Raw genomic sequence first — 27874 nt, forward strand, 5'->3', positions numbered from 1 at the left:
TGCAGTTGTTAACAGTCATCAGCAGGTTTACCATACCCATTGAGTCAATCACCCATCACCTACTAGCCTTCGAGAAATACCCCACCCCACCCTCCCACTGAAGGGTCTGAAGCAGAAGGGTCTGGTGACTTGTGCTTCAGTGTATCTGAAGAAGTGTGCATGCACACCAAAGCTTATACCCAGAACAAACTTAGTTGGTCTCTAGGGACGTGGGTGGTGCTGTGGATTAAACCACAGAGCCTAGGGCTTGCCAATCAGAAGGTCGGCGGTTCGAATCCCCGCAACAGGGTGAGCTCCGGTTGTTCGGTCCCAGCTCCTGCCAACCTAGCAGTTCGAAAGCACGCAATGCAAGTACATATGTACCGCTCCAGCGGGAAGGTAAATGGCGTTTCCGTGCGCTGCTCTGGTTCGCCAGAAGCAGCTTAGTTATGCTGGCCACATGACCTGGAAGCTGTACGCCAGCTCCCAAGGCCAGGTAAAGCAAGATGAGCACCGCAACCCCAGAGTCGTCCACGACTGGACCTAATGGTCAGGGGTCCCTTTACCTTTAACTGGACTTTTTAATTTTTTTATTTATTTTAATCACGTGAGAGTTACTGGGGAGCATTCTAGAATTAAACACACACGGTAAAGCATTTAGGCATTCGCAATTTTTGTAAATTAAATCATTAAATGGGTTTCCTCTGGAGCAGGGAAGCATCCAGATGAATCCCAAATCTCCTGCTTGCCTACTTCAATCTACCCACCCACTCGCTATCCCAAGCACTGAGCGATGGAGATGGGGGAGAAAACACCCCTTGAGTGCGTCCAGAGTTCGGCACAGCTCAAAAATCCAATTAAGCAGCTTATCCCAAATGATAATTTAATATGCAGAGCATAATGGAAATAAAACCCTGTACCAGAACATTGGTCTAATTGTCCATGCACAAGTTAACACAGCAAAAAGCAGTTGTGGCCTCTGGTGCTGTTGATTTCGGGCAGCAGTTGTAGTCTGAGGGGGGTCAAGAGAGACAAAGAAGGCTGGAAATGGTGGCATTTTAAGCACCGGTGATCCAAGTGGATTTGATTGACAGGTGGCCATTGTTTATTTGGCGATCCAATGAAGGTCGGTGCATATCGTGCCAAATCCTGGCCAATGCATTAACCTTCATTCAAGGTTCTAATTTGCTCAGAAGGAAGCAAGTGGAACCAGTAAGACCACAGAAATGGATTTTGACTGAAACAAATCACTCAGTTTATTGGGCTACAAGTTCATTGGTATTATGAAAGATTGTGGAATTTGTAGATAGAAAATAAAACAAGATATAGCAACTTACAGAAGATGAAATTTAAAGCAACTTAAAACAATTGGATATAATGTGTATAAACAACGGTATGAACTAATAAGTAACAATGACAAAGCAATCAGTCAGAGGCAATAGCACAATCTCCTCCCAGCTCCTCCCAGCCTATCTAGTCATAGAAACAGTTAAATGTGTTTCTTTTTTTTCTACCTTCAGTTTCGTTTCTTCTGTTCTCTAGAGGTGGGGTCGTTTACAGGAGAAGCGAAAGCGCAAAGCATACAGTAGAAACTTAACTCTCAGGGAACGCACGTAGGCTCTGCGCTTTACATCTCACGTAAGTATATGCATTTAATTTTGATGATTTAGGTTGTCAGCTATAATTTTTACTGACCATATTCCTTAACCTCTGCTTGCAATAAACAGAAAAACATAGGTGGATTTTGTGTATGCTTGTGTGAAAGCAGAATAACTAATGGAGTCTTTCACGGCTATTAATTCAGAGGTACAAAGTCAGCTCTCAGATAAAAGCCAATTCGAAAGCTAAAACAAGTAGCAATTGCAAAAATACAAGTTACCGGTAGCATTAAATACTCTGATAAACGAGAAGCCTTGCTCCTCGAGATGCAAGAAAATCAATGAAATTTTGGAGGAAAGAAGGGGGTGTAAATTTAACAAACATATATCAGTGCGATCCTAAATTAGCACAACAAACTTGAGAACACGAATAGTTAATGTTCATCAGAGCGTTGTGTTTTGGTGCTCCCAAGTTTTTGTACAACAGTTATGTGTAAATAATAATAATATAATTTATTATTTCTACCCCGCCCATCTGGCTGGGTTTTCCCAGTCACTCTGGGCAGCTTTCAACAGAATATTAAAATACAATAGTCTATTAAATATTAAAAGCTTCCCTAAACATATACATTTTCAGTAGGTTTTTATTGTCAACCCCCCTTGCCAAATTACGGTTGGATTCATTTTTGCACTGTAGTAGGGCTTCCTTTGAAGTTTGAACATTTTTATGGAAAACTTTAGATTTTCTGCTCCTTTAAAAGCAATCTTAAAGCTGTAGATAAGCTTTATATTTGGAATTGTTTTTAAAATAAATTATTATATTTCAGGATTGGCATAATATTTTAAATATATTATAAATATTGGCGATTGCCCCCCCCCCCAAAGCTTGCATACAATCTCTAAGCCTTGAATAACTGCCTAACAGGCAGATACCAACACATGCAGCTTCTCAATGCTGTGCTGAAAGAGCAGAACCTGTTGAATTTCTACCCATGATTTAGCTTCTAAAGGCACAGAACCCCCATCAGAAAGGAAGGTGGTAATTTTAACCTAATTGCGCTATTTGTAGCCTTTGTTGCAGCTAATCTATACTGCTAGACAGTAACAACAGGGTAGGCAAACCACTCATTTGTGAGGATATCCACTTAATCTATTGAAAGTGAATGCTCATTCAGTCAGATTTCTTATATCCTGCTAGTGGCAGGCCCCATCTTGAATAAATAAATGCTCAGGATGGGAAAATAGTTCAATTAGCATTTGCTGGATCAGAAGAAGAAGAAAAGTCTTTATTTGCCTCAGCCACTAGCCATAGCAATGAAATAAAATGTACTGAAGATACAGGTTTAGAGTTAACTATAGAAAATACATTTTGGAGGTTTACATCAGTAATCTAATAATAGATCTTATTCTAATTGCCCCCGCTAAAAACCTTGCAGTTTTCGCTGTCACCTGATCATCTTGATCTGCTCAAGGAAGGACACAGTAGCAATGGTTGAGCAGCCCAGCACAGACAATAACAGAGGGGTAATAATAAACTCAAATCTTTATAAAGAGGGCAAGCCAGAAGCACATGAGCCACTGACTCAATACTGCCATCTCCCCAGGCACATAACCATTTTCCCAGTGGAATTGTTTGAAATCGACCCTCTGGTACAGCCAAAGGCAGCGTATTCAGTCTTGCGAAAGTGAAAGCACGTCTGTATTTTGGAACTGTTACATTTTGCAAATAGGGTGTCAAAATGACTAGGTGGAAAATAATCATATCATGGACAAAAATTGTGGCCAGATGATTCTGTCGCTCGATATCATACAGGTGCTTTCTCTGTTGAATTACAGATTTGCTGTTGGACATTTGCTGGATCAATTACTCCAAATCCTTCGAGAGCAATGCTGTTTCTACAAAGACAGTGTGTGTTCATTCTTCAACAATTTTAGGGCTACCTGTCTGGAAGCCATGGCATTTTCTGGGAAAAACCCATCCGAAATTATATGGAGGGCTAGAAGGAAATTAGCAGAAGATCTTCTTCTAATCGACTCAGAGCTGATCTTGGATATAGCAGATTCCCACCTGCTCCTCACACAGGGGGAGTTCTTCTCCCTGAGTGAAATAAAGGATCCACAAGCATTTGTGGAATGCCTGATCGAGTTAGTGCTGGGGAAAAAAGAATCAACTCAGGAACTATTCTTGGACTGCCTGGAAAACCTGAGGCAAGCCTTCCCAAGCCTTCAGCCCATTTCTGAATATGTAGAAGATGGTGAGTAACACTTTTTAAAACCTGGAGGTGCTTTCTGTTTTTCCTAAGGGTTAACTTCTCACCTGCAGCAGCACCAAATTCTCTCTCTATGTCTTGAAGTCCTCTTGCGCCTTGAATTTCATCCAAAGCTGTTCGTGCTGCTTTTGTGAACTTTCGTTTACATGATTATAAGTTTGGGGGACCTCGCCCACACCCTAGAAATTAATATATGGTAGGATTTTGATTATTTGGGAAGGGAGAAATACAAGTTGCAGAGGAATTCCTGAACTAATTTATGCAAAACGACCTGGCCAAGCTAGGGCCATTAAGAAACAATACAGGGGGATTGAGAGCCTTTGGCAATGCAAGAAAACTGTCCTTCCTCTCACCCCAGGTCAGGGATTTGGAAGGTTGCCAGGATAACTCTGTGTGGTTTGGCTTGGTTTTCAAGCTCAGTTATGGCAATGAGTTTCTCTGCTGGCTGACCTGTGCTGGGAAAAAGGTAAGGGGAGGGCAAGCCTGATAGTTCTCTAGGACCTCTCAGATGCTTTTGATTTTGCTTCAACACAGGGAGGATTTGATTTAAATCAAATCGATTTAAATCACTAGTCAGTAAGACTTGATTTAAATCTTTTTTCTTTTTTTACAGAAAGACTCATTCTTCTTAGTTTAATCTTAATGTTTACAACCAGATGAAGGTTTCATTTTTGGAATAATAAATTTTCAGAGTAGTTTTTACAGTTATATCAAAAATAACTTATTTGGTTATACTATTAGAAATACATGGACAGACAATTACAAAATTATTTTGAGGTTTAATAAGTTAACTGTTTATGTTTGGACAACTTTTCTGCTGTACGTTATTGAAAAGAGAAAAATAATCATTTCCTTAGTAACAATTTTTAAAAATTTATTTAACTAAAACAATAACATTATATCATATGTATCCGTTAACTGATGTGGTTAAACAACTTTTTAAAAAACAACTTAGACTGAGTCTTAAAAGGTAAAGGTAAAGGTACCCCTGCCCGTATGGGCCAGTCTTGACAGACTCTGGGGTTGTGCGCCCATCTCACTCAAGAGGCCAGGGGCCAGCGCTGTCCGGAGACACTTCCGGGTCACGTGGCCAGCGTGACATCGCTGCTCTGGCGAGCCAGAGCCGCACACGGAAACGCCGTTTACCTTCCCGCTGGTAAGCGGTCCCTATTTATCTACTTGCCCCCGGAGGTGCTTTCGAACTGCTAGGTTGGCAGGCGCTGGGACCGAGCAGCGGGAGCGCACCCCGCCGCAGGGATTCGAACCACCGACCTTTCGATCGGCAAGTCCTAGGCGCTGAGGCTTTAACCCACAGCGCCACCTGCGTCCAGACTGAGTCTTAGCACACATGAAAAACTTAAAATAAATCTTTATTTCCTGATGAATAGCCTTTGGACTATAATGCAACTTAAACAGGAAACTATCTTTAGAAAGATTTTTCCTCCAAAAGCATTTTATTTTAAAAATCAAATTTAAATTTTAAAAATCTGATTATTATTTTTTTAAAAAAATATTTTTTAAAAAAATCATTGGTTTTTATCCACCCTTCTTCAACAGGAGTCATTGGGCATCACTCTCAGTTAATTGGAAAAGGAAGGAAATTGAATTTGTAATGACAAAGTATTGAGCCCCCCCCCCCCATTTGACCTTTTCGTTTACTTATTTGTTTGTTTTTTAAATCTGATGCTTTCAGATCACTTGAATCTCAGGAATGACCTTCAGGTCCCAGACTCTGTTGAATTTTCAGGGGAAAGAAGTGGATCCAAGAGCATGGATCTGGCCAGATCTGGAAACCAGGATGCTCCCCAGTCCCGAGAGGGCATAGGAGAGGTTGAGACTATACGTTTTCCTGTATCCTCAGAGGCAGGAAGTGGATCTCAGAGCCCAGATGATGCTGTTATGCTTCCAGGGAATGCAGGCTGCACTGAGGACCCAGATGCCAGTCTCCTGCTCTCCAGCAAAGAAAGAGAAGTCAAGACTCCAGATGCCCCAGATGTAGCTGAGAACCCCACTGCTGCTGCCATGTCCACAGAGAACAGAGATAGAGATGAGGATCTAGAGAGCTCTGCATCTCCGCGGGTAGGAAGTGGGGCTGAGAGCCCAAGTGCCCCTCCGTCTTCCAGCAAAGGAAGTGGAACCAGCGATGGGAACTGTGGCAAATCCGAAGGAACAGGAAGTGGGGTGGAAATTCCTGGCATCTCTGCATCAAAAGGAGAAGAAGAGGGAGCCCAACAAGTGGATTGCTCCAAGAGAAAAAGGACAAGCGGGTCTCCCATGAGAAGGGAGAGATCTGAGAACTCAAAAGGAGGTTTGTATCCACAATAAAGGAAACTCTGGATGGGATGAGTTGTTGCTCAGTAGGCCAAAGCCCCAGTTGTAATAAATCAAAGACTTCCCATAGCAAAAGTGAATTTTTAAGAAAGTCACTTAAAACAACTGGATATCTAAATCTGACTCCAGTGTAGCATATATTTTGTGTGCAGCTTTCGTTTCCTTGCTGTAAACCACTTTAGTAGTGGTGTTTTGGGCACAGAAATCTGGGGAGTAACAATCATACAGCCAAATATATACTTCTTAAAGGTAAAAGGACCCCTGACCATTAGGTCCAGTCGTGGCCAACTCTGGGGTTGCGGCACTCATCTCGCTTTATTGGCCAAGGGAGCCGGCGTACAGCTTCTGGGTCATGGGGCCAGCATGACTAAACCACTTCTGGCAAACCAGAGCAGCGCACGGAAACGCCGTTTACCTTCCCGCTGGAGCAGTACCTATTTATCTACTTGCACTTTGAGGTGCTTTCGAACTGCTAGGTTGGCAGGAGCAGGGACCAAGTAACGGGAGCTCACCCCATTGTGGGGATTTGAACCACCGACCTTCTGATCGGCAAGTCCTAGGCTCTGTGGTTTAACCCACAGCGCCACCCGCGTCCCTATATACTTCTTAGAAGCAAAATAATTATATACACATGGATGTTTAATCTGCAGCACATCTACTGGCTGCAGAATCTTGGCTCTTGATGCAAAAACTTGGTATTAATTTTATTTTTTCCTTGACATTACTCAGGTATAGATAAACCACATTTTGGCTCATAAGCCTTGTGCAGATGACCGTGAAGACCTTGATTTCTGTGCGTTCATTTTTTAAAAAAGAAAATATGTATGCATAGTGCCAATTCTCATTTTCTAGTTTTTATCTAGGCACTTAACAGCTTGTAAGTGCATGAATATAAGGTTGCGGCCAGGGTCCGTGGGCCTGATCCTGACTCCCTCTACACATTCATCTTAGGCAGATATCTATTTATACAGGGTTACTGAAGATGTTTATTGGTGTTTTCTTGATTTCTTGGCACAGCCTTCTTCCAAACCTCAGAGGATCTAGCCAGGATGCAGCTCATGAAATCAACACCTGAATTAACCCCAGTTGAAAAGAAATCCTATTCCCAGAAGACAAAAGGGAGTCTGATGGAGAATGTTCCTAATGAAACAACCATCAAAGGGTAACGTCTATACTTAAATTATCATCAAGATTTTGATTTGTAAAAACAACATTATTGGGTGATTTATGGGTCCTCTAGAGAACTGCTGTTATCTTCCCTCTTTTTTTGGTTCTGTCTCCATTAAGGTTGTCAATTTATTAGAAAAAATAATAATCGCAAGGGCATTAAACAGCCACTTGATCTGCAGAAACGGGCACCGTCAAACCTTTCTGGCATTGAGGGCAAGCTGGACCACTGGCTTGGTTTGTTTGTTTCTTTGGGTTTTTTTTTTGCAAATTAGTCTGCTAATAAAGGGCTAGGAACAGGGCTGATTAAAAAGTTGGCACTTTATTTTAGAATTCTGTTCTCTAGGGCTGAATTATTCAATCACTTCAGTGTTGCTCTTGAAAGATCTCTTACTCCTACATATGAGTACCTGAACTTTCCTTTTTGGAGGCTCTGATGTGTGTGTCACCTGTACGTCAGCATCCTCTCCCAATTGGGGTGATGACTTTGCCTGTCTCTCCTTCTTTTCTGTTATTTTTCTGGTCTGAAAAGATTCAGGATCCTCTTAAGGTGGCTCTTGGTTAAGGGGAAGTGACTAAGCAGAGACTTGGTGTAGGATCCACTTTGAAATCAGTCTCAAGAGTAATCAAGAGTCTCTTGTTTTCTCCCCTTGAGGCTGAGTGTGTAGTGAACTTCTCTTACTTGCTTAGAAGGTGCAGATAAAATAGGAGGCTAGCAAAATCCAAGAATGTCTTCCTTAATGTATCGGGGAGGGAGACAGAAGGAAGCAACTCATTCCAAAGTGAATTTAGGATGGGGGGGGGGGGCTAGGCTCACAACCACCCTGTAAAGTAGGTTAGGCTGATGGGTTCATAGTTCAGTGGATCTTTAACCTCAGGTAGTCATTCTTCCCCTAATGAAGTTAACTGTAGCTGTGTACATGGCAGCAAACATTCTCGATATATGACTAGATTTGGACCAGAGATCTTAGGATTGCTCCTATATCAGGGGTTCCCAAACTCTGGTCTGTGGATCGATCAGCAGTGGTTCACAACCTTCATTTAGGTGGTCCATGGCATGTCCACAGGAAATATTCATATTGATTTATAATAATGTTTAATTTATGTTTCTTATGTTTTTTTGTAAACTGTTGTGATATTGTTGGCATTCATCTGTCTCAAAAGACAATGGAGTGCACCTCTGGGGGTGAAGCCCAACTGTGTGTTAGCAGCACCAAAGTGACCTCCCCAGGGAATTACATTACAGCAATATATAAATATATTTATTTTTTATTGGATTTATATACCACCCTTCATTATAACATCCCAGGGCGGTTCGCAGAATAAAATACAGGATAAAAACAAGTAAAACAAAACAGCAAAACAATAACACTCCCCTTCCCACAGACACATTTAAAAGGCTGTAGAATATTAATCAGCCAAAGGCCTGATTAATATAAATATTTTTATAAATAAGAGACAGTGTGGCATACAGGTCAGAGTCATAAATAAAATAAATAAAGGAAATAAAAGAAACAATAAAATTTTATTTTCAATTTATTTTCACTGGGGAAGAGGGTGGGGAGTTAAAAAACATTTTGACTCCTGCTAAGGTTGGGAGAAAATGGCTGCCCACTGCAGTGAGGTAAGCCGGGACCCAAGGCAGAAAGGAACGCCTTAGACCCTCCTTTACTGCCATTTTCCGCTGTGTCAGTCTTCATTTCTTAGTACAGAAAGTATTGACCTGATGTGTAGAGATCTTTCCTATTCTGATTAGTTCAGGAGTGTTCTAGAAGGTTTATTTCTATGTGAGAAAAACAGGAAGGTTTCTGATGTTTTGGTTATTTCTGCTGGGAAGCTGTAGACAGCTGGTTTAAACCCATTCTGTTATGTTTCTGTCAAGGTTGAGCTGACTATAATAGTAAGGCCAGGAGGAGCCTGGCTCTCACTCTTATTTTCTCTTTCTTTGTTCTCATATTCTGTTCAGTATGCTTAGTGTTAAGGTTAAGTCTTATTATAAGTTTCTAAGTTTTATATCAAGTGTGTCGCCACTTTTCCCCCTCATGCCACTGGGTCCACTCTCATTCAGATGAATTGCCCCCACCTCACTGAAAAACCCTTTACCCAAAGGTTTTTTCCCCCCCTCCCTCATAAAATTCTAGCCCAGAGTATCCTGTGGAGGATCTTTGTGAAGGGGTAACTAGTAACTTGGAGTCTCAGACAGATTTTCTTTAAATAAACAATAAAAGATTTATTTAAGGCAAGATAGTATATAACACAAATGGATTAAACTTAGGTTACTTCAAGAATACAGTGCGATTTCACTTTAATTCATCCTCGGTTGTTTTTGCGTTATAGGTTTGGTTCCTTTATACGGTGATACTTTCTTTCAGTTATCCACCCCCTTTAACACTCCTGCTCCTGAGGTACTTTAAGTACAGTAGTACCTCAGGTTAAGTACTTACCATATTTTTGGCCCTATAAGACTCACTTTTTCCCTCCTAAAAAGTAAAGGGAAATGTGTGTGCATCTTATGGAGCGAATGCAGGCTGCGCGGCTATCCCAGAAGCCAGAACAGCAAGAGGGATTGCTGCTTTCACTTTCTTGCTGTTCTGGCTTCTGAGATTCAGAATATTTTTTTTCTTGTTTTCCTCCTCCAAAAACTAGGTGCGTCTTGTGGTCTGGTGCGTCTTATAGAGCGGAAAATACGGTAATTCGTTCCATAGGTCCATACTTAACCTGAAACTGTTCTTAACCTGAAGCACCACTTTAGCTAATGGGGCCTCTTGCTGCCGCCAGAGCACGATTTCTGTTCTCATCCTGAAGCAAAGTTCTTAACCTGAAGCACTATTTCTGGGTTAGTGGACTCTGTAACCTGAAGCGTATGTAACCTGAAGCGTATGTAACCTGGGGTACCACTGTAATAGACCAAAGGGCTCTCCGCACCCCCTCCCTTCATTGGGTTTGGGAGTTTCTTCTTTTCCTAAGAAGAATTTCTCCCCTCCAGGCTAGATTTGAGTCCCAAGTAGGCTGTTTCTTTCCAGCTCCTACTTCTCCTGACCCAACCTCTACCTCCCAGTAAAATTCTGGTCTGTCCCTCCTATAGGACACCACACTCTGTCCTTCACAATCCACTCAGAGTGGAAGTTGATTTTCCAGAACCAACGCTTTCTCCTATTCACTCTTTATACCTCAACCGGTCTCCTAGCCTGTCTCCCTCAATTCCAACCCTCTTACTCCCTTAACTCTGTAATAAACGACAATCTGCCCTTATTCCCTTATGGGGGATACAAGAGCCCTTTTAGAGTCCTTTGCAGGTTCTCCATCGGTTGGAGAAAGTAACAGAGGCCAACCAGAGAATATTGAGAAGCAAAGCAGCTAGGAAGCCTGATCTTTATTGACCTGTTGCAACAGGGTGCTCCCCTCACCCACAGGAAAGGAGGAGGAACCCAGAATAATGGTGCACAAGGCCTTATAAAGACTTTTGAAATTGCCACCCTGTAGATCAAGACCACCCCCAGAAACATCACACATACATACATCACAGAAGGGGTGTAGCTTAAAATCACCCCCCAGACACATCATACCTACATCACAGAAAGGGCAGGCTACAGCATAAATCTGAGTGGACTGTTTACCTCATAATCCGAGTGGGTTGTTTACCTCCTGTCTGGCAAGTTACCTGTTAATGCTTACTTGATTGGATATCCTGGGGAGCCTGGCTAGTCTTTTGTAATGATAAATACTTAGTTCCTGAGCCAAGTCACAGGCTCACCTATTCATACACAGATATACCCCTTAAGACAGGATTTGTGAAGGAAAAGACAATGGGGAGGCTTTTCCATTTGACTTTGCAGAGAAAACACCTGGGAATCAAAATGGCTTCATGGCTGTTCTCCTGTGCTGCTTCAGACATGTGGTTTATATATTGATGTACAGGTTTGCTTGGTACATTTATGAACCTTTATTATATACATAATATCTTAATTTTTTATTTCAACTCCTAACACCTTGACCAACTCTCTCCTCAAATCAAAATTTTAAACTCTCCCTCCTGGAACCACAGTCAATCACAGGCTGCCATTCGTTAACCATTTGCTGGCAGGGAAAGAAAAGAAAAGAAACACTTGTTGATGCATCCTGTCCATCAAAACCAACTTTTCCATCACAGCTGCAACTGGATTTTTATGGACTGTGCCAATCCTGAATGTATTGGATTTGTGACCATTATGCTCATTTGCCTTCAGTAGCAGTAAAGCTCTGCTGGATGAAGTACAATTGCCTCTGGTCTATTTTTTGGGAACTCTGCTGTACATGTTTAGGTTTCTTCCTGCTCCCCCTTCCATGAGCGACAGTCAGTACCCAACCCAACATTCTTAAGAACATAGACTATTAACCTAAAAATGGATTAGATGAAATAAAAAAATTCCTTCCAGTAGCACCTTAAAGACCAACTGAGTTAGTTCTAGGTATGAGCTTTCGTGTGCATGCACACTTCTTCAGATACTTCTTCAGATACTTCTTCAGATTGGTATCTGAAGAAGTGTGCATGCACACGAAAGCTCATACCTAGAACTAACTCAGTTGGTCTTTAAGGTGCTACTGGAAGGAATTTTTTTATTTTGTTTTGACCATGGCAGACCAACACGGCTACCTATCTGTAAATGGATTAGATGGTTTAGTATGGAGTAGATACCCATGATTATAGCGTCATTCCTAACCTTGAGCGTAGATTCACTAGCAGCTAGGCAGACAGTATGCCAGATCAGGCTGCTGTCTTCCCTGCCCCACTTGCCTATGAGGAAGAGCCATTGAATGCAACAAGATTTCATTCTATGCAGAGACGGTGAGCATTGGATTGTTCCTTAATCAGCATGCATGAGTGAAAAGAGTTCCTTACTAGTTCTAATGTTTGTTTTCCTTTTTCCATTAATCAATAAAATACATTTATTCTACCACAGATCAATGGATTCAGTGATGGTCTCTGGTGGTGAGATAATCCGCAAGGCGAGAAAACAATTAATTGAAATCCTCCAGAAGGACCTAGAACTTGTTCTAGACGAGTTATTCTCCCAGTCCCTTATCACAGAGGAAGAATATGAGGCCTTAGACAAAACTGAGGAGGATTCCAAGAAGAAAATTCGGAAACTACTGATAATGGTACAGAAAATGGGAGAAATAGCCTGTGGCAAATTCCTGGAATGTTTAGAAATTGCACGTCCAGGTTCAAATCAGGTTCTACAAAATTCAATACATGGTGAGTCTGAATAAAACTTTTTTAAAAAAATGTTTGATTACATTTATTATATAAATATTACGTACATGCCAAACAAAGAATAGTTACACAAATGCTGCAAGTTCCTGAATGCCAAAATGCTACTAATAATAAGAAGAAAAATACAAAATTAAGAAAATGATGCATATTGAAAAGAAAAAAAGAGAATTATTTTTTTTAAGTCAAAAGGAAAATAGAAAAGGTTTACTTCCTTTGACCACTATACAGTTTATATGATCTCATATCTTTAGTTGTCTGTAATCATTTTGCATTAATGGAGATACTGTTTATTTACCTGTGGAATTTTTAGTCTAGACTAAGCCAATTATAATTTTGAGAACTGATTTTCTTCATATAATTTGGAAAATACATCCCATTCTCTCCTGATTTTATCACTTGGTTGGTTTCCTACCATTTCTGTTAATTTCGCCAGTTCGAGGTATCCGCTTAATTTTAATAACCATTCTTCTTTTTGAACAAAATATTTTTCATCAGTTTCCTTTTCTGAGATCCTTAGGGAAGAGAGATGACTTGCTGTGTGTTTTCTCAAATATGATCTATGAGATTGTGGAATAGCACCTCTTAAGTACCGTATATACAGTGGTGCCCCGCAAGACGAATGCCTCGCAAGACGGAAAACCCGCTAGACGAAAGGGTTTTCCATTTTGGAGGCGCTTCGCAAAACGAATTTCCTATGGGCTTGCTTTGCAAGACGAAAATGTCTTGCGAGTTCCTGCGGGGTTTTTTTCCTCCCCCCCCCCTTTTGTAAGCCGCTTATCTGCTTATTCGCTAAGCCGATAAGCTGCTAAAAGCCGCTAATTGCGCTAATCCGCTAATCCGTCAATGGGCTTACTTCGCAAGACGAAAAAACCGCTAGACGAAGAGACTCGCGGAACGGATTAATTTTGTCTTGCGAGGCACCACTGTACTCGAGTATAAGCCGACCCGCATATAAGCCAAGGTACCTAATTTTAGCACAAAAAACTGGGGAAATGTATTGACTCGAGTATAAGCCAGTTCACCACACCACAAACCTGGTGTGGTGGCAGCGGTGGAGGAATAACAAGCAGCCCAACAGGGCTGCTTTCGGGCTGCTCGTTCCTCTGCCACCACCAGTGGCAAAGGCAGAGAAGGAAGAAGGAGCAGTCCAAAAGGACCCCACTCAAGTATAAGCCGAGGGGGGCTTTTTCAGCATAAAAAATGTGCTGAAAAAATCTGCTTATACTCGAGTATATACGGTAATTCCTTTCCCCAATTCTTCAGTGGTTCAGTGAGCAAAGCACAAAGTATTCTCTCAACTTACTGGTAACTGTTACGTTCTGTAGTCAGTGCTCATTGGTCTGTGTTTTGTTTTGGAGCAGGGTAACCCCTTTAGTTCTTAAAAAAACTACTTTGTTTCTCCCCAGGCAGAATAATTTCTCTGTCTTGTAACCCTGTTTGGGCTACCTAGCCTTTGCATTCACTAGTTGAGTTTGCTATTAGACAAGAGAGATCATTTGGCAAGTGGAATCCCATGGATATTAGTAATCAGTAATGTCTTCATTTTACATTTTTGTTTTAACCACATGTCCCAAAGGCAGATGAACTGGCGGGGGGTGGGGGTGGACTTTCTCACCACCCCAGCTGCAACAGGGAAATTGGGAAACAGCAGTGGTTAGTGTATTCTTTAAAATAGATGCTAAGAGGAGACTTGGACTTTCTGTTTTACCTTATCAGGTCTCATATTGTCACGGACAGCTTATGCATTCAGACGGCCATTGCAGTTCTACATCCACATCCCCAGTTAATGGCATACCAACAAGTGGCTTGCTGTGGTTTGCTTTAGAATATTTGTCAGCATGGCTTTTTGGACCAGGAATCATAGAACTGTGCTGTTGGAAGGGAACTAATGTAGTTTATATTTTTATCCCTAGAGCGTTTGCCTCCTGCGGAGAAGAGCCCAAGAGTATTGGGAGAGACAGAAGAAGCAGTTCCCAAAGGTATCTCCTTTCGTGATTGGGGGTGGTGGAAACATTTGGTTGTTACTGGTTTCTTCAAAATAGGTCCTGCTGACCCCCTGGTCTAATTCTCCTTTCCTGCTTAGCCTTTCCATGAGCAAGCCAGGCAGGATGGGGCAGACTGGGTTTTGCTGAAGGGAGGAAAATTCCTCCTACCTCTGATGAATTTTGGATAACTGTCTCCAGACCATTCATTTAAAGTGTATGGCTCCCCCCAAAGTATCTTGGGAACTATAGTTTATTAAGGGTGATAGGAGGGGGTAAAATACAAATCCCAGGGTTCTCTGGGGGAAGCCATGGCTGCTAAAGCAGTATAGATAGGCTTTAAATGTATGCTATGGGTATGACTTTCAAATCTCCTTTCCCATCCAAACTTGCAGCAGAGTAGGAAGCTAGTTGACTGGATTAATGAGAAGCACTTTAGTTAAGCAATCCAGCCTGGCTTGTCCAGATTGGATTTCTTCCTGGTAAATCCCTTTTTGTTCCCTCTTAAAAACAACAATGACACAACAGTCTTCTTTGAAAATACAGTGGACGCTTGGGTTGTGAACGTGATCCATGCGGGATGCACATTCGCAACCCGCAGCGGCGCGTCTACGCACGCATGGGTCGCGATTCGGCGCTTCTGCGCATGCGCAACCACCAAAACCCAGAAGTAACCCATTCCGGTACTTCCAAGTTTTGGTGGGTCCATAAGCGCGCAACCTTGAAGCGTCTGTAACCCAAGGTATGACACTAATGATAAGGCTTACTCATTGTACAATAGCAAATGTTCAGAATGTTTACCCGATTTTGCTATTTCAACTTGTTTGTTTCTAGGTTGCTCAGTCGGTGAAGAGGAAGGTGAAATTCAGAAACACCCAGAAGAAGAGAAGATGGATCTTGGAATAGGTAATCCCACCTAATCAATGGTGTAATGAAAGTGAGGGGTTGCAGTTCAGGGATATTTTTTTCCAGAGCAGGAGCACTGATATGATCTGCTGGAGAAGTACATGGGTAGCTGAGGAGCTCCTGAAGTACAGAATTTACTAGTGTACCTTTCCTCCTCCTCGCTGCTGCTGTGTGGTCTCAGGTGCTGTTATGAATATTGGTCAAGCCTGCAGCAAGGTCTATCCTATTGTTGGTCCCTTAATAGGAACATGACTTTTAAGTGGTGATTTTTATCCCAGAATGTAGCTTTTGTTGTTAAACCACTTTGAGATGTTTCACAGGAAATATATAAATAGGTTGCCACATTGGGGAAGGCAGGTTTAGATAGTTGTCCTAATGTGAACTTCTGTCTCTAGGTTGTCGAAGTCAAGAGAAAGAAGATGATGTTCAGGAAGAATCAGAGGAAGAGAATCAACACCCCACCATAGGTAATCCCTCCTAATCGTCATCACAGTGGAAAGGGAATGCAGAGTATGTTGGAGAGTGAGTTTTGGAAGAGAGATCTTATGCTTTCGTAGCAGAATTAAGTAGAATGGTGATTGCTCCAACCACATTAAAACTTCATTATATTTACTTCTACCCTCAGCCACTTTTAAACAAACATTCTCCCGCAAAAAATAGGGTAAAATAAATCACATACATTTAGCCATCCAGCGGGTGCCCAGGCAGGCAGGGGCGCCGCTGACTATGCACTGCCAGCCTCGTGGGCGGGGAGGCGGGCGGTTAGAGGCCCGGGTTGCCCAGGTGGCATGCTCGCAGGTGGGCGAGGAGGTCGCGAGGGGGACCTTAGTTTGGCGATGCCTGTCCTGTATGATGACCTCTCAGGAGAGAGAGAGGGAAAATGTGTTCTTGTAAATTCTTCTCAATCTTTCAATACCATCTACCATAGTATCTTTCCGGAGTGGCTGTCCAAGCTAGGAGTGGGTGGCACTGCTTTGCGGTGATGATAGGGGTTGCTCTTCAGCTCCATGGAACCATCAATGTGGAGTTCCTCAGGGTTCAATTTTATCTCCTTTGCTGTTTAACATCTACATGAAACCACCAAGTAGGACCATCCTGGAACCACAATACCTCTCCCCATACAAAGCGACCAAGATCCTGCAATCATCCTCTTGTGCCTCCTCCATGAGAGATCTGGAGGGAGGCAACACGAGAACGGGCCTTTTCTGCTATGGCTCCCCCCTTGTGGAATTCTCTTCCTAGGGAGGCTTGCCTGGTGACTTTGTTACATATCTTTAGGCTCCGGGCAAAAACATTTTTTTTCCTTCTCAGGCCTTTCACTGATTAAACAATCCATGGCCTTTTAAATGGGGGTGAGAGGGCAACTTTTTGTTTGTTATTATGGTATGTTGTTATAAATTTTAATATATTACTAAATACATTTCTCATTTTCTACAGAGAGAAGAAAAGCAGTTATGGATATTCTGTGCAAATTAAAGCTAGAAAAGCATAAAAGCAAGGCGCTCTCCCTCCAAAAAGTCCTGAAAATCAGATCGGGGAGCTTGAAGGAATTCACACCTCAAACCTGGGAAGATTTGCCTTGGCATTTTCTGAGGAAGATATTGGCTCTGAATGTGACAGCTAGGAGCACCAGCTTCGAAGAAGTTGTTTCTGATGATCAAGTGTCAGGGAACTGCCATCGGAGAGACAGGTGGTGGACAGGCTACAGGAGAATAGGAGAGAATCTGCAGTAGAAGAGGGAACCAGCAGGGGGAGTGCAGGAGTCACAGCGGAGGGGAGGCTCTGGGATGCTTCCAGTGAGAGTAGTGGAGAGGTAACGGGACCCCCGTTGGGAACGCCCACCCTTCGCCGGAAACTGTCACGCAGAGAGTCTCGAAAGCGCATGTCTGTCAAAGAGCTTTTATGTTGGCGTAAATTCCGTAGACGCCCACTGTCAGATTCTACCAGCGACTGACGGAGTCATGCTTTGGGGGCTCCGTTAGTGCATCGGTTTGGATGACCAGCCAAACCCCAGAGGGATCAAGCTTTTACGCACAAGCAGCTCACTATCCCATCACAGCAATCTGACAGTCTTTGAAAGCAGCTTGTGCAAGCAGAAGGCATCATGAGCGAACCATCCGGAACCGGAGGAGCAGGAGCGGGAGCTGGCGCAGATCCAAGCCTGGAACAAAGGTACAGGGCGTTGGAGGTCCAGCTGGCACTGCAAACGGCGAGGCTCGAGGAGAGGAGGGCTCAAGATGCAGATAAGGGGAAGACCACCCCACTTGCCAGACGGGTGCCTGGACTGGTGCAGAAATTTGGGGGGGATCCCCGGAACTATCAAGCCTTTAGGACAGAGATGCAATATGCTCTCAATCTACTGTTTGATGACTTCCCCGACGAGAACTCTAGAGTGGCGTACGTGATTGGCCATCTAGAGGGAGGGGCGAGGGACTGGGTTCGGCCCCTGATGGCAGCCAATAATGAAATCTTAAAGGACACAATGAAGTTTTTCCGCGCCATGGACTTGATGTTTTCCAGCGAGATCGAGCAGGGAGTGGTGCGCAGGCAGTTAATGGCGTGTAAACAGGGGAGCCGATCTGTACGTGAGTACTGGACTGAGTTCACCATGCTGATTCATAGACTTGGGTGGGACCTTGCTAGTGAACCTATTCAAATGCTGTTTGAAGAAGGTCTCTCTCCGGCAGTGAAAGATGAACTTTCCCGGGCGCCTAGGGCGGAGTCTATGGATCAGCTGACTAAATCAGCGCTGTCCATTGGGGCACGCCAGGAAGCTAGAGCTATGGAAAAGCGGGAAGGAAAGGGGGAACGTTGGAAGGACTTCCGCATTCCAGAGATTCCGGAGCAGCCTTTCCCGCCAGCAGAGCCGATGGAACTTGGAACAGCGCGCGCGCGCGCAGTTTCAAACACCAGTGAAGGGCGGAAGAAGGAGGGAAAGAGCGGCAAGAGATGCTATCTCTGCCAACAGCCGGGTCACTTTGCCAGAGTCTGTCCGCAAAGGAAGGAATGGCAAGGGATGGCGGGAACTGTTGGGGGGAAGGAGGAAGAAGAAATCACGGAGCCAGTAAAAGCCAACGCCTGGTTGCCAACATCAGGGCACAGCAGCCAGGCCAGGGAGTAATGAATGTGCCCATGCCAGAACCTCCAAGACCAGCGCTTGTGATAGAGGTGTTGCTGGAACTGGCAAACGGACACCCACTGAAGATAAAGGCGCTATTGGATTCAGGTAGCTCATGTAATTTCATGAGCAAAGAGTTTGCAGCTGCACACCAAATACAGACTATCCCATTGAGTAAGCCTTTGCAGGTTACCACGATTGATGGGAGGGAGCTGTTGGGAGGAGAAGTGAGCCAACAGACTGTACCAATGATAATGAGGGTGGCACGACACACCGAACTGATAGCGTTTAACGTAGCCACCTTGGGAGGAGCTCCTATTATCTTGGGTATGAGCTGGCTGGCGCTACACGATCCGCTAGTAGGCTGGCATCAGAGAGTGGTTTCCTTTGGATCAGCACATTGCCTAGAACACTGCAAGGAGGGAGAGGCTCAGGCAGGCGCCAGGGGCACTCTAGCAGGGATGGAAGTGATGGACAAAGGGAGGGTGCCACCACAATACGCTGACTTGCTTGACGTATTCAGCGAAAAAGAAGCAGATAAACTGCCCCCGCACAGACCCTTTGATTGTCAAATTACCTTACTCCCAGGAGCACAATTGCCAGTGGGCAAGCTGTATGCAATGTCAGACAGTGAGATGCAGGAGTTAAGGGAGTTCATTGACAAGAATCTCAAGCGAGGTTTCATCAGAGAGTCACGAGCGGTGGGGGGCAGCCCAGTGTTCTTTGTGGACAAAAAAAACACTGGCAAGCCCAGGCTTGTATGTGATTTCAGGGCCCTAAATGCAGTGTCAGAACCAGTGACTTTCCCTATGCCCAGAATTGATGACATTCTAACACGGGTGAGAAAAGGGAAAATTTTTACCAAGCTGGACCTTAGGGGGGCATATAACTTGATACGTGTGAGAAAGGGGGATGAGTGGAAGACCACTATGTTCACCCCCTTGGGGGCCTTTGAGTACACCGTTATGCCTTTCGGATTACAAGGGGGCTCCGCCTGTTTTCAATCATTCATGAATCACGTCCTGGGGCCACTGCTCTACAAGAACTGCGTAGCGTTCTTAGATGACGTTCTGGTGTACTCAGACAATGAGGAGCAGCATGTGCGAGATGTAAGAGAGGTACTGAGCAAGCTGCGAGAAAACCGGCTGTGGGTGAAACTGGAGAAGTGTCAGTTTCATACCAAGGAGGTGGAATTCCTGGGGTACCGGTTGTCTGACAAGGGATTGGCCATGGATCCCAGCAAGGTTCAAGCGGTACTGGAATGGAAAACACCAAAGACCAAGAAGGACGTGCAAAGGTTCCTGGGCTTCGGAAACTTCTATAGGAAGTTCATCAAAAACTTTGCCCATTTAACAGCGCCCATCACGGATTGTCTTAGTAGCAAAAAGAAATTTGTTTGGACGGGAGAAGCGCAACAAGCGTTCGAACGCTTAAAGCAGGCGTTTGCGTCGGAAGAGCAACTCTTGCACGTGGATCTACAACAACCAATGAGAGTGGAGACTGATGCGTCAGACCGAGCGGTGGGGGCCATTCTTCTCCAGCCGGGAAAAGATACGTCTGAATGGAGACCGTGTGCATTCTTCTCGCGGAAGTTGAACAAATCAGAGAGGAACTACACAGTGTACGACCGAGAACTGCTCGCCATTCATGAAGCATTCCGGAAATGGCGGCACTTGCTGATTGGGGCGCAGCACAAGGTTCAAGTCCGAACTGACCACAAAAATCTGGAATACTGGAGAACAGCCCGAGTGCTGAACCAGAGACAAGTGAGATGGGCCCAGGAGTTCTCCAAATTCCACTTTGAGATTCGTTACGTGCCCGGCTCCGAGAACGTGAGGGCGGACGCTCTTTCCAGGAAACCTGAGTACTTAGAGGGGGAGGGAGCGCCTGAGGCAAGGCATGTAATCCCTGAAGACCGCTGGGTGTGTGGGGCGGCATTGGTGGGGCAGAGGGAACTGATAGAGGGTACGGAGAACGATGAATACGCCCAAGAGAAACTCAGAGAGCTCCGGAGGACAGAGGAGAACACAGGGGGGTTCGAAGAAAAGAACGGGGCGTTGTATTACAAAGGGGCACTGTACATACCCGACGGGGAACTGAGGGGCAGAGTACTCAAGCAGTTGCATGACAGCCCCACAGCGGGACATTTTGGACAGCACAAAACCATGTGGTTGGTTACCAGGGAGTTTTGGTGGCCCAAGGTGAGGGAGGACGTACGGGAATATGTCAGGGGTTGCGACAGGTGCCAGCGAGCGAAAGGAGAGAGGGTGGCGCCAGCGGGGCTATTACAACCCTTACCCACGCCCGAAAGGCCATGGGAGGCAGTATCCATAGATTTTATGACGGACCTGCCAAAATCCAAAGGCAAAACAGCTGTCATGGTGGTGGTAGATCAATTAACCAAGATGTGTCATTTTATAGCTTGTTCACATGCAGTCACAGCGGAGGAAACCGCCAAGTTGTTTGTAGAACATATTTTCAAGTTGCATGGCGCCCCCTTGAGGGTGGTCAGCGACAGAGGGAAACAATTTACTTCCAGGTTCTGGAGGAAACTTATGAGCTTACTGCACGTAGAACTCAATTTCTCAACTGCCCGGCACCCAGAAACCAATGGGCAAGCGGAAAGGGCAAATGGGGTTTTACAACAATACCTGAGGTGTTATGTAAAAGACAGAGAAAATGATTGGGTGGATAAGTTACCTCTAGCAGAATTTGCCTACAACAACGCGGAGAACGTGTCCACAGGGATGAGTCCCTTCCTGGCAAATTATGGGTGTCACCCCCGGGCATTCCCAGGAGAGGGAGGGGAGAGGTGGAGCGTGCCGGCGGCGGAATATTTTTTTGAAGAGATGGAGGCGATCCACCGTCAGCTTCAACTTAACTTAGAGAAAGCCAAGGAAGAATATAAGAAGCAAGCAGACAGAAATAGGAGGGAAGGTGAAACTATAAGGGTGGGGGACCGGGTGTGGTTGTCCACCCAAGGGCTACCGTTCAAGGGCGGGAGTAAGAAATTGAGGCCCAAAAGATTGGGACCCTTTGAGGTCATACAGCAGGTCAACCCAGTGGCATTCAAACTCAGGCTGCCCAGTCACATGAAATTACACCCAGTATTTCACAGGTCATTACTGTCGCCGTACCGAGAGGGACGCGAGTGGGGGGAGCGTGAGAGAGAGGCCACCCAAACGCCCGTGATAGAAGAGAGAGAGCGCGACATGAACGTGGCAGGAATCATTGATTCCAGGTGGAAGGGGAATCAGGTGGAATATCTGGTAGAATGGGAGGGGGAAGCAGAGTCGGAAAACACTTGGGTACCAGCAGAGGTAGTCAATGACGAGGTTTTAATAGAAACATTTCATCAGCGTTTCCCAAGAAAACCGCAACCCGTGGCTCGATTTAGAAGGGAACACTTTGGGACCACCGATGAGGAAGGAGAGTTTGAAGGGTTCCCAGAGTCAGGGGTGGGTGAAGAAGCCGACTCCGACGAAGAAGAGGAAGACGGGGAGAGAGACGGTACGCCGTGGCTGGAAGTGTTAGAATCCTCGGACGACGAGGAGAGTTCCTTCAGGGGCTTTCCGCCCTCACCGCCAGTGGGAGAGGAGGCGGGAGGGGGTGAAGGGGGCCCTGGGGGGGAGGTGGATGTCAGGGAACTGCCATCGGAGAGACAGGTGGTGGACAGGCTACAGGAGAATAGGAGAGAATCTGCAGTAGAAGAGGGAACCAGCAGGGGGAGTGCAGGAGTCACAGCGGAGGGGAGGCTCTGGGATGCTTCCAGTGAGAGTAGTGGAGAGGTAACGGGACCCCCGTTGGGAACGCCCACCCTTCGCCGGAAACTGTCACGCAGAGAGTCTCGAAAGCGCATGTCTGTCAAAGAGCTTTTATGTTGGCGTAAATTCCGTAGACGCCCACTGTCAGATTCTACCAGCGACTGACGGAGTCATGCTTTGGGGGCTCCGTTAGTGCATCGGTTTGGATGACCAGCCAAACCCCAGAGGGATCAAGCTTTTACGCACAAGCAGCTCACTATCCCATCACATCAAGTATTTAGAAGAAATGAGGGGAATGAGAGGATTGATAAGGACATTTTCTTTACTCTTGAAATGGGTGAGAGTCATTCTGTCAACCCCCTTGATGTCCTTTGTGCTGTTCTGCTTTGCTCTGACAGTTTCCTCCAACAGGAGATCTTCTGCAAAATGTCCATGTGTCAGTTTGCTCTGCCTTTGCTCCTCCCTCCCTTGGAGACTCCCAAATGCACCCTGATGCTCTGGGCCATGAGGGACATCGTGAAAATATGGAGGCCCCATTCCTTGGCTGAAAGTAGAGGCTTCAGGGAGGAGAGCCTGGTGTTGACATCCATGCCGACCATTTCCTTTGTGAGGATGGGAAGCTTGAGCTTCTCCAAGTCCAAACTGCTCAGTGAGTTCCTCAGCCCTGCCCAACAGCACCATGATTTCTTCTTCCACCGAGATATGGAGTGCGGAGACATCCCACGAGAAATTGCTGGTGGGCTTGTGGAGATTGCCTGGTATTTCCCAGGCGGGCAGAAAAGCTCAGATCTCTTTCCAGAGCCAATTGCAGTTGCAAATCTTCGTGGAGACATTGAATCACACTGGGTGCAGTTTAGCTTTTTAACGCAGGTCTCCTCTGCTGTGTTCATATTTGCTGAAGCCATTGATGAAAGACAACATGACCTCTTGTCCTCGCTGAAGGGAACATCAACTCAGTTCTATTTCATCCTGGAACGTGACAGCAACAAATGCCACGAAGCTTTGGGTGTTTTAGATAAATTGGCTCCAATACTTAACCTCTGTAATTCAAACATACTAGTGCAATCTGCAAAGAGAAACAAGGCAGAGTTTGTGAGAAAGTTACGGTCAACTGTGAGAGGAATACTTAATTCTGATCCAACATGTATGAGTGTACAAGGGATGTGTGCTGTGACATGTGAACTTTCGATTCAGGCAGACGTGGATGGCCAAGAATGTCAGAATGCCCTCCAATGTGCTGAAGGAATCACCGCAGACATAAAAGATGTAGTAAGGTACAAGCAAGAAATGCTGAGACTCCAGGGCGATCTCTGGAAAAACCTGGCCAAAGTGGAGAAAGAACTGTGCAGAATGAAAAGACAGGGGGACAAACCTTCAGAAAAATACAGGTCTGAACTGAAGGGCAAATGGCTGGAACTGCGTAAACAGCAGAGTCAATGTGAACTCACCACTGGCTTGATGAAATTTGTTGATGCCATCAGTCATTTGAAGTCTGCAGAGAAGCACTACTTCTTAAAATGGATGAAGTTCAACCTGGATCATATTGCTAGAGAGAACCTTTCCAAGTTAAGGGCTGAGTACAAAGAGAAATACAAAATTTCAGGAGATGATGTCCAGCAGACTGCAGAAATTGACCGACAGATATCTTCCTCTTCCTTGGGAGTTGAGCACTTCATGCGTGAGCTGGGGCAGTTTTATGAGGCAGAATACTCCATGGTTATTGAGGGCAAAATAGCAAAACACAGAAGGCAGTTTGTTCATTTCCCAAGCATTGCAGCTGACCTAATGCTAGAAGGGTTTCCTCTTGAACTGATGGATGGAGATGCATCCAACATCCCCCTGCAGTGGATAAGTGATGTTCTTACCGAGCTTCATAAGAAACTAAGAGGACAATCCAAAATTAAGGTGATAACCGTTCTGGGGGTGCAGAGCACTGGGAAATCGACCCTTCTGAACACCATGTTTGGCCTGCAGTTTGCTGTCAGCAGTGGGAGGTGCACACGAGGTGCCTTCATGACGCTTCTTAACGTCTCAGAGAATTTGGCTCAGGATCTTGGCTGTGACTTCATCCTAGTGATAGACACAGAGGGCTTGAAAGCCCCTGAACTGGCCAAACTGGAAGACAGCTATCAGCATGACAACGAGTTGGCCACTCTAGTCATTGGGCTGAGCGACATCACCATCGTAAACATGGCCATGGAAAATGCCACCGAAATGAAGGACATCCTGCAAATTGTGACCCATGCCTTCCTCAGAATGGAAGAGATTGGGCAAAGCCCCAGCTGCCAGTTTGTTCATCAAAACGTCAATGATGTTTCTGCACATGACCAAAACATGAGGGACAGGAAGCACCTTTTGGAACAGCTGAATGAAATGACCCAGGCTGCAGCAAAAATGGAAAATATTGGGAGGGATATCAAGTTCTCAGACATCATGGAGTATAACCCAGAAACGAATAATTGGTACATCCCTGGTCTTTGGCATGGAGTCCCACCAATGGCCCCAGTCAACAGGGGGTATAGCGAAAAGGTCTTTGATTTAAAGAAGTGCCTTTTCAAATTCATAAGAGACCATGCATGTGACAGGCCTTCCAAGAATATTCTTGACTTCATTGAATGGGTGAAGAGCCTGTGGAATGCTGTAAAACATGAGAACTTCATCTTTAGCTTCCAAAATAGTCTCATAGCTGAAGCATACAACAACCTCTCCATTAAATATTCTGAATGGGACAGGGATTTCCGCAGAGAGATGCACCTCTGGGTATCTGAGCAGGAAACTCTGATTCAGAATGTGTCACCTGATAAAATTGCTTTCAGTCATTTGAAATGTGAACTTCAAAAGAAACTATCATGTGGAGAAGAGCAGATTTTGGAGAGTTTGAATAAATACTTCGGGAGCGAAGCAGCAAATCTGCATCTGGTAGAAAAGTACAAGGAAGATTTTGTCAGGAGTGCCAACAGCCTCAAGCGTGAACTTGAAAATTATTCTTCTAACAAACTGCGAGATGCCATTCAGATTAGAAAAGGTCTACACAAAATTGATGCTCTTCAAGCAGAATACAAGAAAACAATTGAAGGAAAGGTTGACAGGCTGCTTGAAAAATGCAGAGGCAAAAAGCAGAAATTAAAAGAAAAAGAATTAGAAAGAGAGTTTAAAAAAATGTGGAGAGAAACACTGTTGGAAATACCACCCATTTCCTTAGAGAAACGTGACATATATGCAGAAGTTGAGTCATATCTGAGAAAAAATTCATACTCTCATTTGAAACTATACACACAAAAATTAACAGGAAAAAGAGGATTGTTAAATTGCAGAATAGACACTTTTGAAATTAAAAATGACCATGTACAATCACCACTTTGGAAACGTATATTTCTTTCTAATTCTCAAATAGAGTATATGCATGTAATAAAAGATTTTGCTAACTCTTTGTTGTGCAAATGCACTTCATATATTGATGAAAAGCTCAATTCTAAAGGAGATTATGATGAAACCTACTGCATTGACCTTTTGTGTATGATCAATGAGACACTTCAACAACCTGATGTTCAAAATCTTCATACAACCCCTGGCTTTGAAGTGGACCTTAAGCTCCACATCCTGGGAGAAGCAGCTCATGCATTTCAAAGGAGACACAAAGAATTTGTTAAGGAAAATGATCCTCACATGCGCCTGGAAAAACTGAAACCCCACTATTTTGCAATTTTCAGAGAGCTTTATCAGGAAAAAGATGCCCATCACATCCAAGCTAAAGATTTCTGTGAAATGTGTCTCCATCCTGCTATAGTGAATTATGTCAACAATAGACTTGGGGTGGAAATAGTGGACAACTTTCACAACAGTGAGCAGTCTATTGACTTTGGCTCTCGGAGTTTTTTCCAGTTTTCTATCCTGAAGGATCTGTTAAATGAATGGGATTTTGACCAATATGTTGAATACATCACAACCTATGAAAAGTTTGTCAAGAGTTGGATACTGAAAAAAATGGTGGATTACTATACAGAAAATGAGGATCTGAAGAATCTGGAGGAAAACATTTTCTCTGCAATACTAGACAGAATTGGAAAAACATTGAACAAGCTGAGGCATCAAGGTGCTGAGACAATCTCAGAATTTGTGGAGGATTTTTCCCAAGAAATGCAGAAGGAGTTAGTCATTCCTAAGGATAGTTTAGTGGGGACACACATGAAACAGGCATTTGATCCTGGCCACTTTTTTGCTTTTGTTGAAAGCTTCCTTCCTAATTTGCAAGAACAAATATTAAGTAGATTTAGAGACTTGGATATCAAATCCAAACTCTCCAAACTGCCTGTGAAGCCCCAAGACGAAATCTTCAAGCAAATGTTTGGCTGTGGGAAGCAGTGTCCCTTCTGCTATACCCCCTGTGAAGCTGGAGGGAGCGCTCATCAGGAGCATTTTGCAACAATCCATCGACCTCAAGGATTTGGAAGATTCAGATATACAGATTCAGAAAAGCTGGTATGTTCTCTGTGCTCCACCAATGTGTCCACCAATCAAGTGTTCCGAAATCAGGACACAAATTATGAATGGCATCCATACAAAGAGTACCGTACGTATTATCCAGACTGGCGTATCCAACCTGATCCCAGTATCAAAGCTTCTGATTACTGGAAGTACATTTTCAAAATGTTCAATGATGACTTTGCCAGACAGTACAATGCTAAACCAGCTGATCTGCCAGAGGACTGGGGAAATATAACCAAAGAACAAGCACTGAAGGCCTTAGAAGATAGATACAAATTGTAACCAACACCACTATCAGAATGCTTGCCTTAAAGACCTGGAAACAAAAGTGGTTTCAAACAAGTTTTTGCATTCACAGATTGCATCTAATTTTATTAAATGTATGCCATTTTTGTATTAAAATCTCAGACGTTATGTACAGCCACCAAACATAATGTGACTCTGTGCATAATATGACAAGGTTGCATGTTGAAATTAGCAAAACAATGATGTCTTTTCATTTTTCAGATTATGGTAAAAGTGTAAACGCCTTGCGCTAAAGTAGTCCTAGTCAGTAGCCATACACATTCCTAGTTGTCTATAACCGTTTAATTATATATCTTTTGGGGCAGTGAGAGACTTTTTTACTCTATAGCATTCAGGTATGTGATTGTACCCATGATTATTTGCTGCCCCCATATTTTGTAATTCACAGCCTAAAGCAGCACATATATTCTTTGTCTTTCTTTTCCAAGTGTAATAAACCAATCTTTCACTCTTTCCTGGTGTGACAAATTCTTTATTGGGTATAAGGGTTGAAGGTATTAATGCATTTTAATGAGGGAACACCCTGACTCTGTGCCAAAAGTTACATTCCTATTTTAGGTTCATGCTGGACAAACATGTGGGTTCAGACATGCACATTGTAACACACATGTGTGGGCAACTTTTAGGGCAACCTTTTTGTTTAGACCTGGGGTTTGTAAACTGTGGCTGGTTAGCTTCATCCTGGAAGACCACTCGCAATCTGAATTCTATGGA

At 44.1% G+C, this 27874-nt stretch overlaps 1 protein-coding gene across 4 annotated transcripts; it reads left to right on the forward strand.

Annotated features, from left to right (window-relative positions):
• The first annotated feature begins 1242 nt into the window (after window positions 1-1242).
• On the forward strand, window positions 1243-27613 carry LOC309326436 (interferon-induced very large GTPase 1-like). 4 transcript variants are annotated; one of them, XM_081835137.1, is made up of 10 exons: window positions 1243-1617; window positions 3414-3832; window positions 5541-6155; window positions 7196-7340; window positions 12286-12581; window positions 14513-14578; window positions 15416-15487; window positions 15883-15954; window positions 16925-17150; window positions 22654-27613. In XM_081835137.1, the coding sequence occupies exons 2-10, from the start codon at window positions 3532-3534 to the stop codon at window positions 27134-27136; spliced, it is 6276 nt and encodes a 2091-aa protein (XP_081691263.1). In that variant the 5' UTR covers window positions 1243-1617; window positions 3414-3531; the 3' UTR covers window positions 27137-27613. The 4 variants fall into 4 exon arrangements, with proteins under 4 accessions (XP_081691263.1, XP_081691266.1, XP_081691265.1 ...); XM_081835140.1 differs by lacking the exons at window positions 3414-3832; window positions 5541-6155; window positions 7196-7340 and having other exon boundaries at window positions 1246-1617; XM_081835139.1 differs by lacking the exons at window positions 1243-1617; window positions 3414-3832; window positions 5541-6155; window positions 7196-7340 and adding an exon at window positions 8863-9132.
• The last annotated feature ends 261 nt before the right edge of the window (window positions 27614-27874 follow it).

The sequence above is a fragment of the Podarcis erhardii genome (genome assembly GCF_964252035.2).
Source record: "Podarcis erhardii genome assembly, chromosome: 13".
NCBI lineage: Eukaryota > Metazoa > Chordata > Lepidosauria > Squamata > Lacertidae > Podarcis > Podarcis erhardii.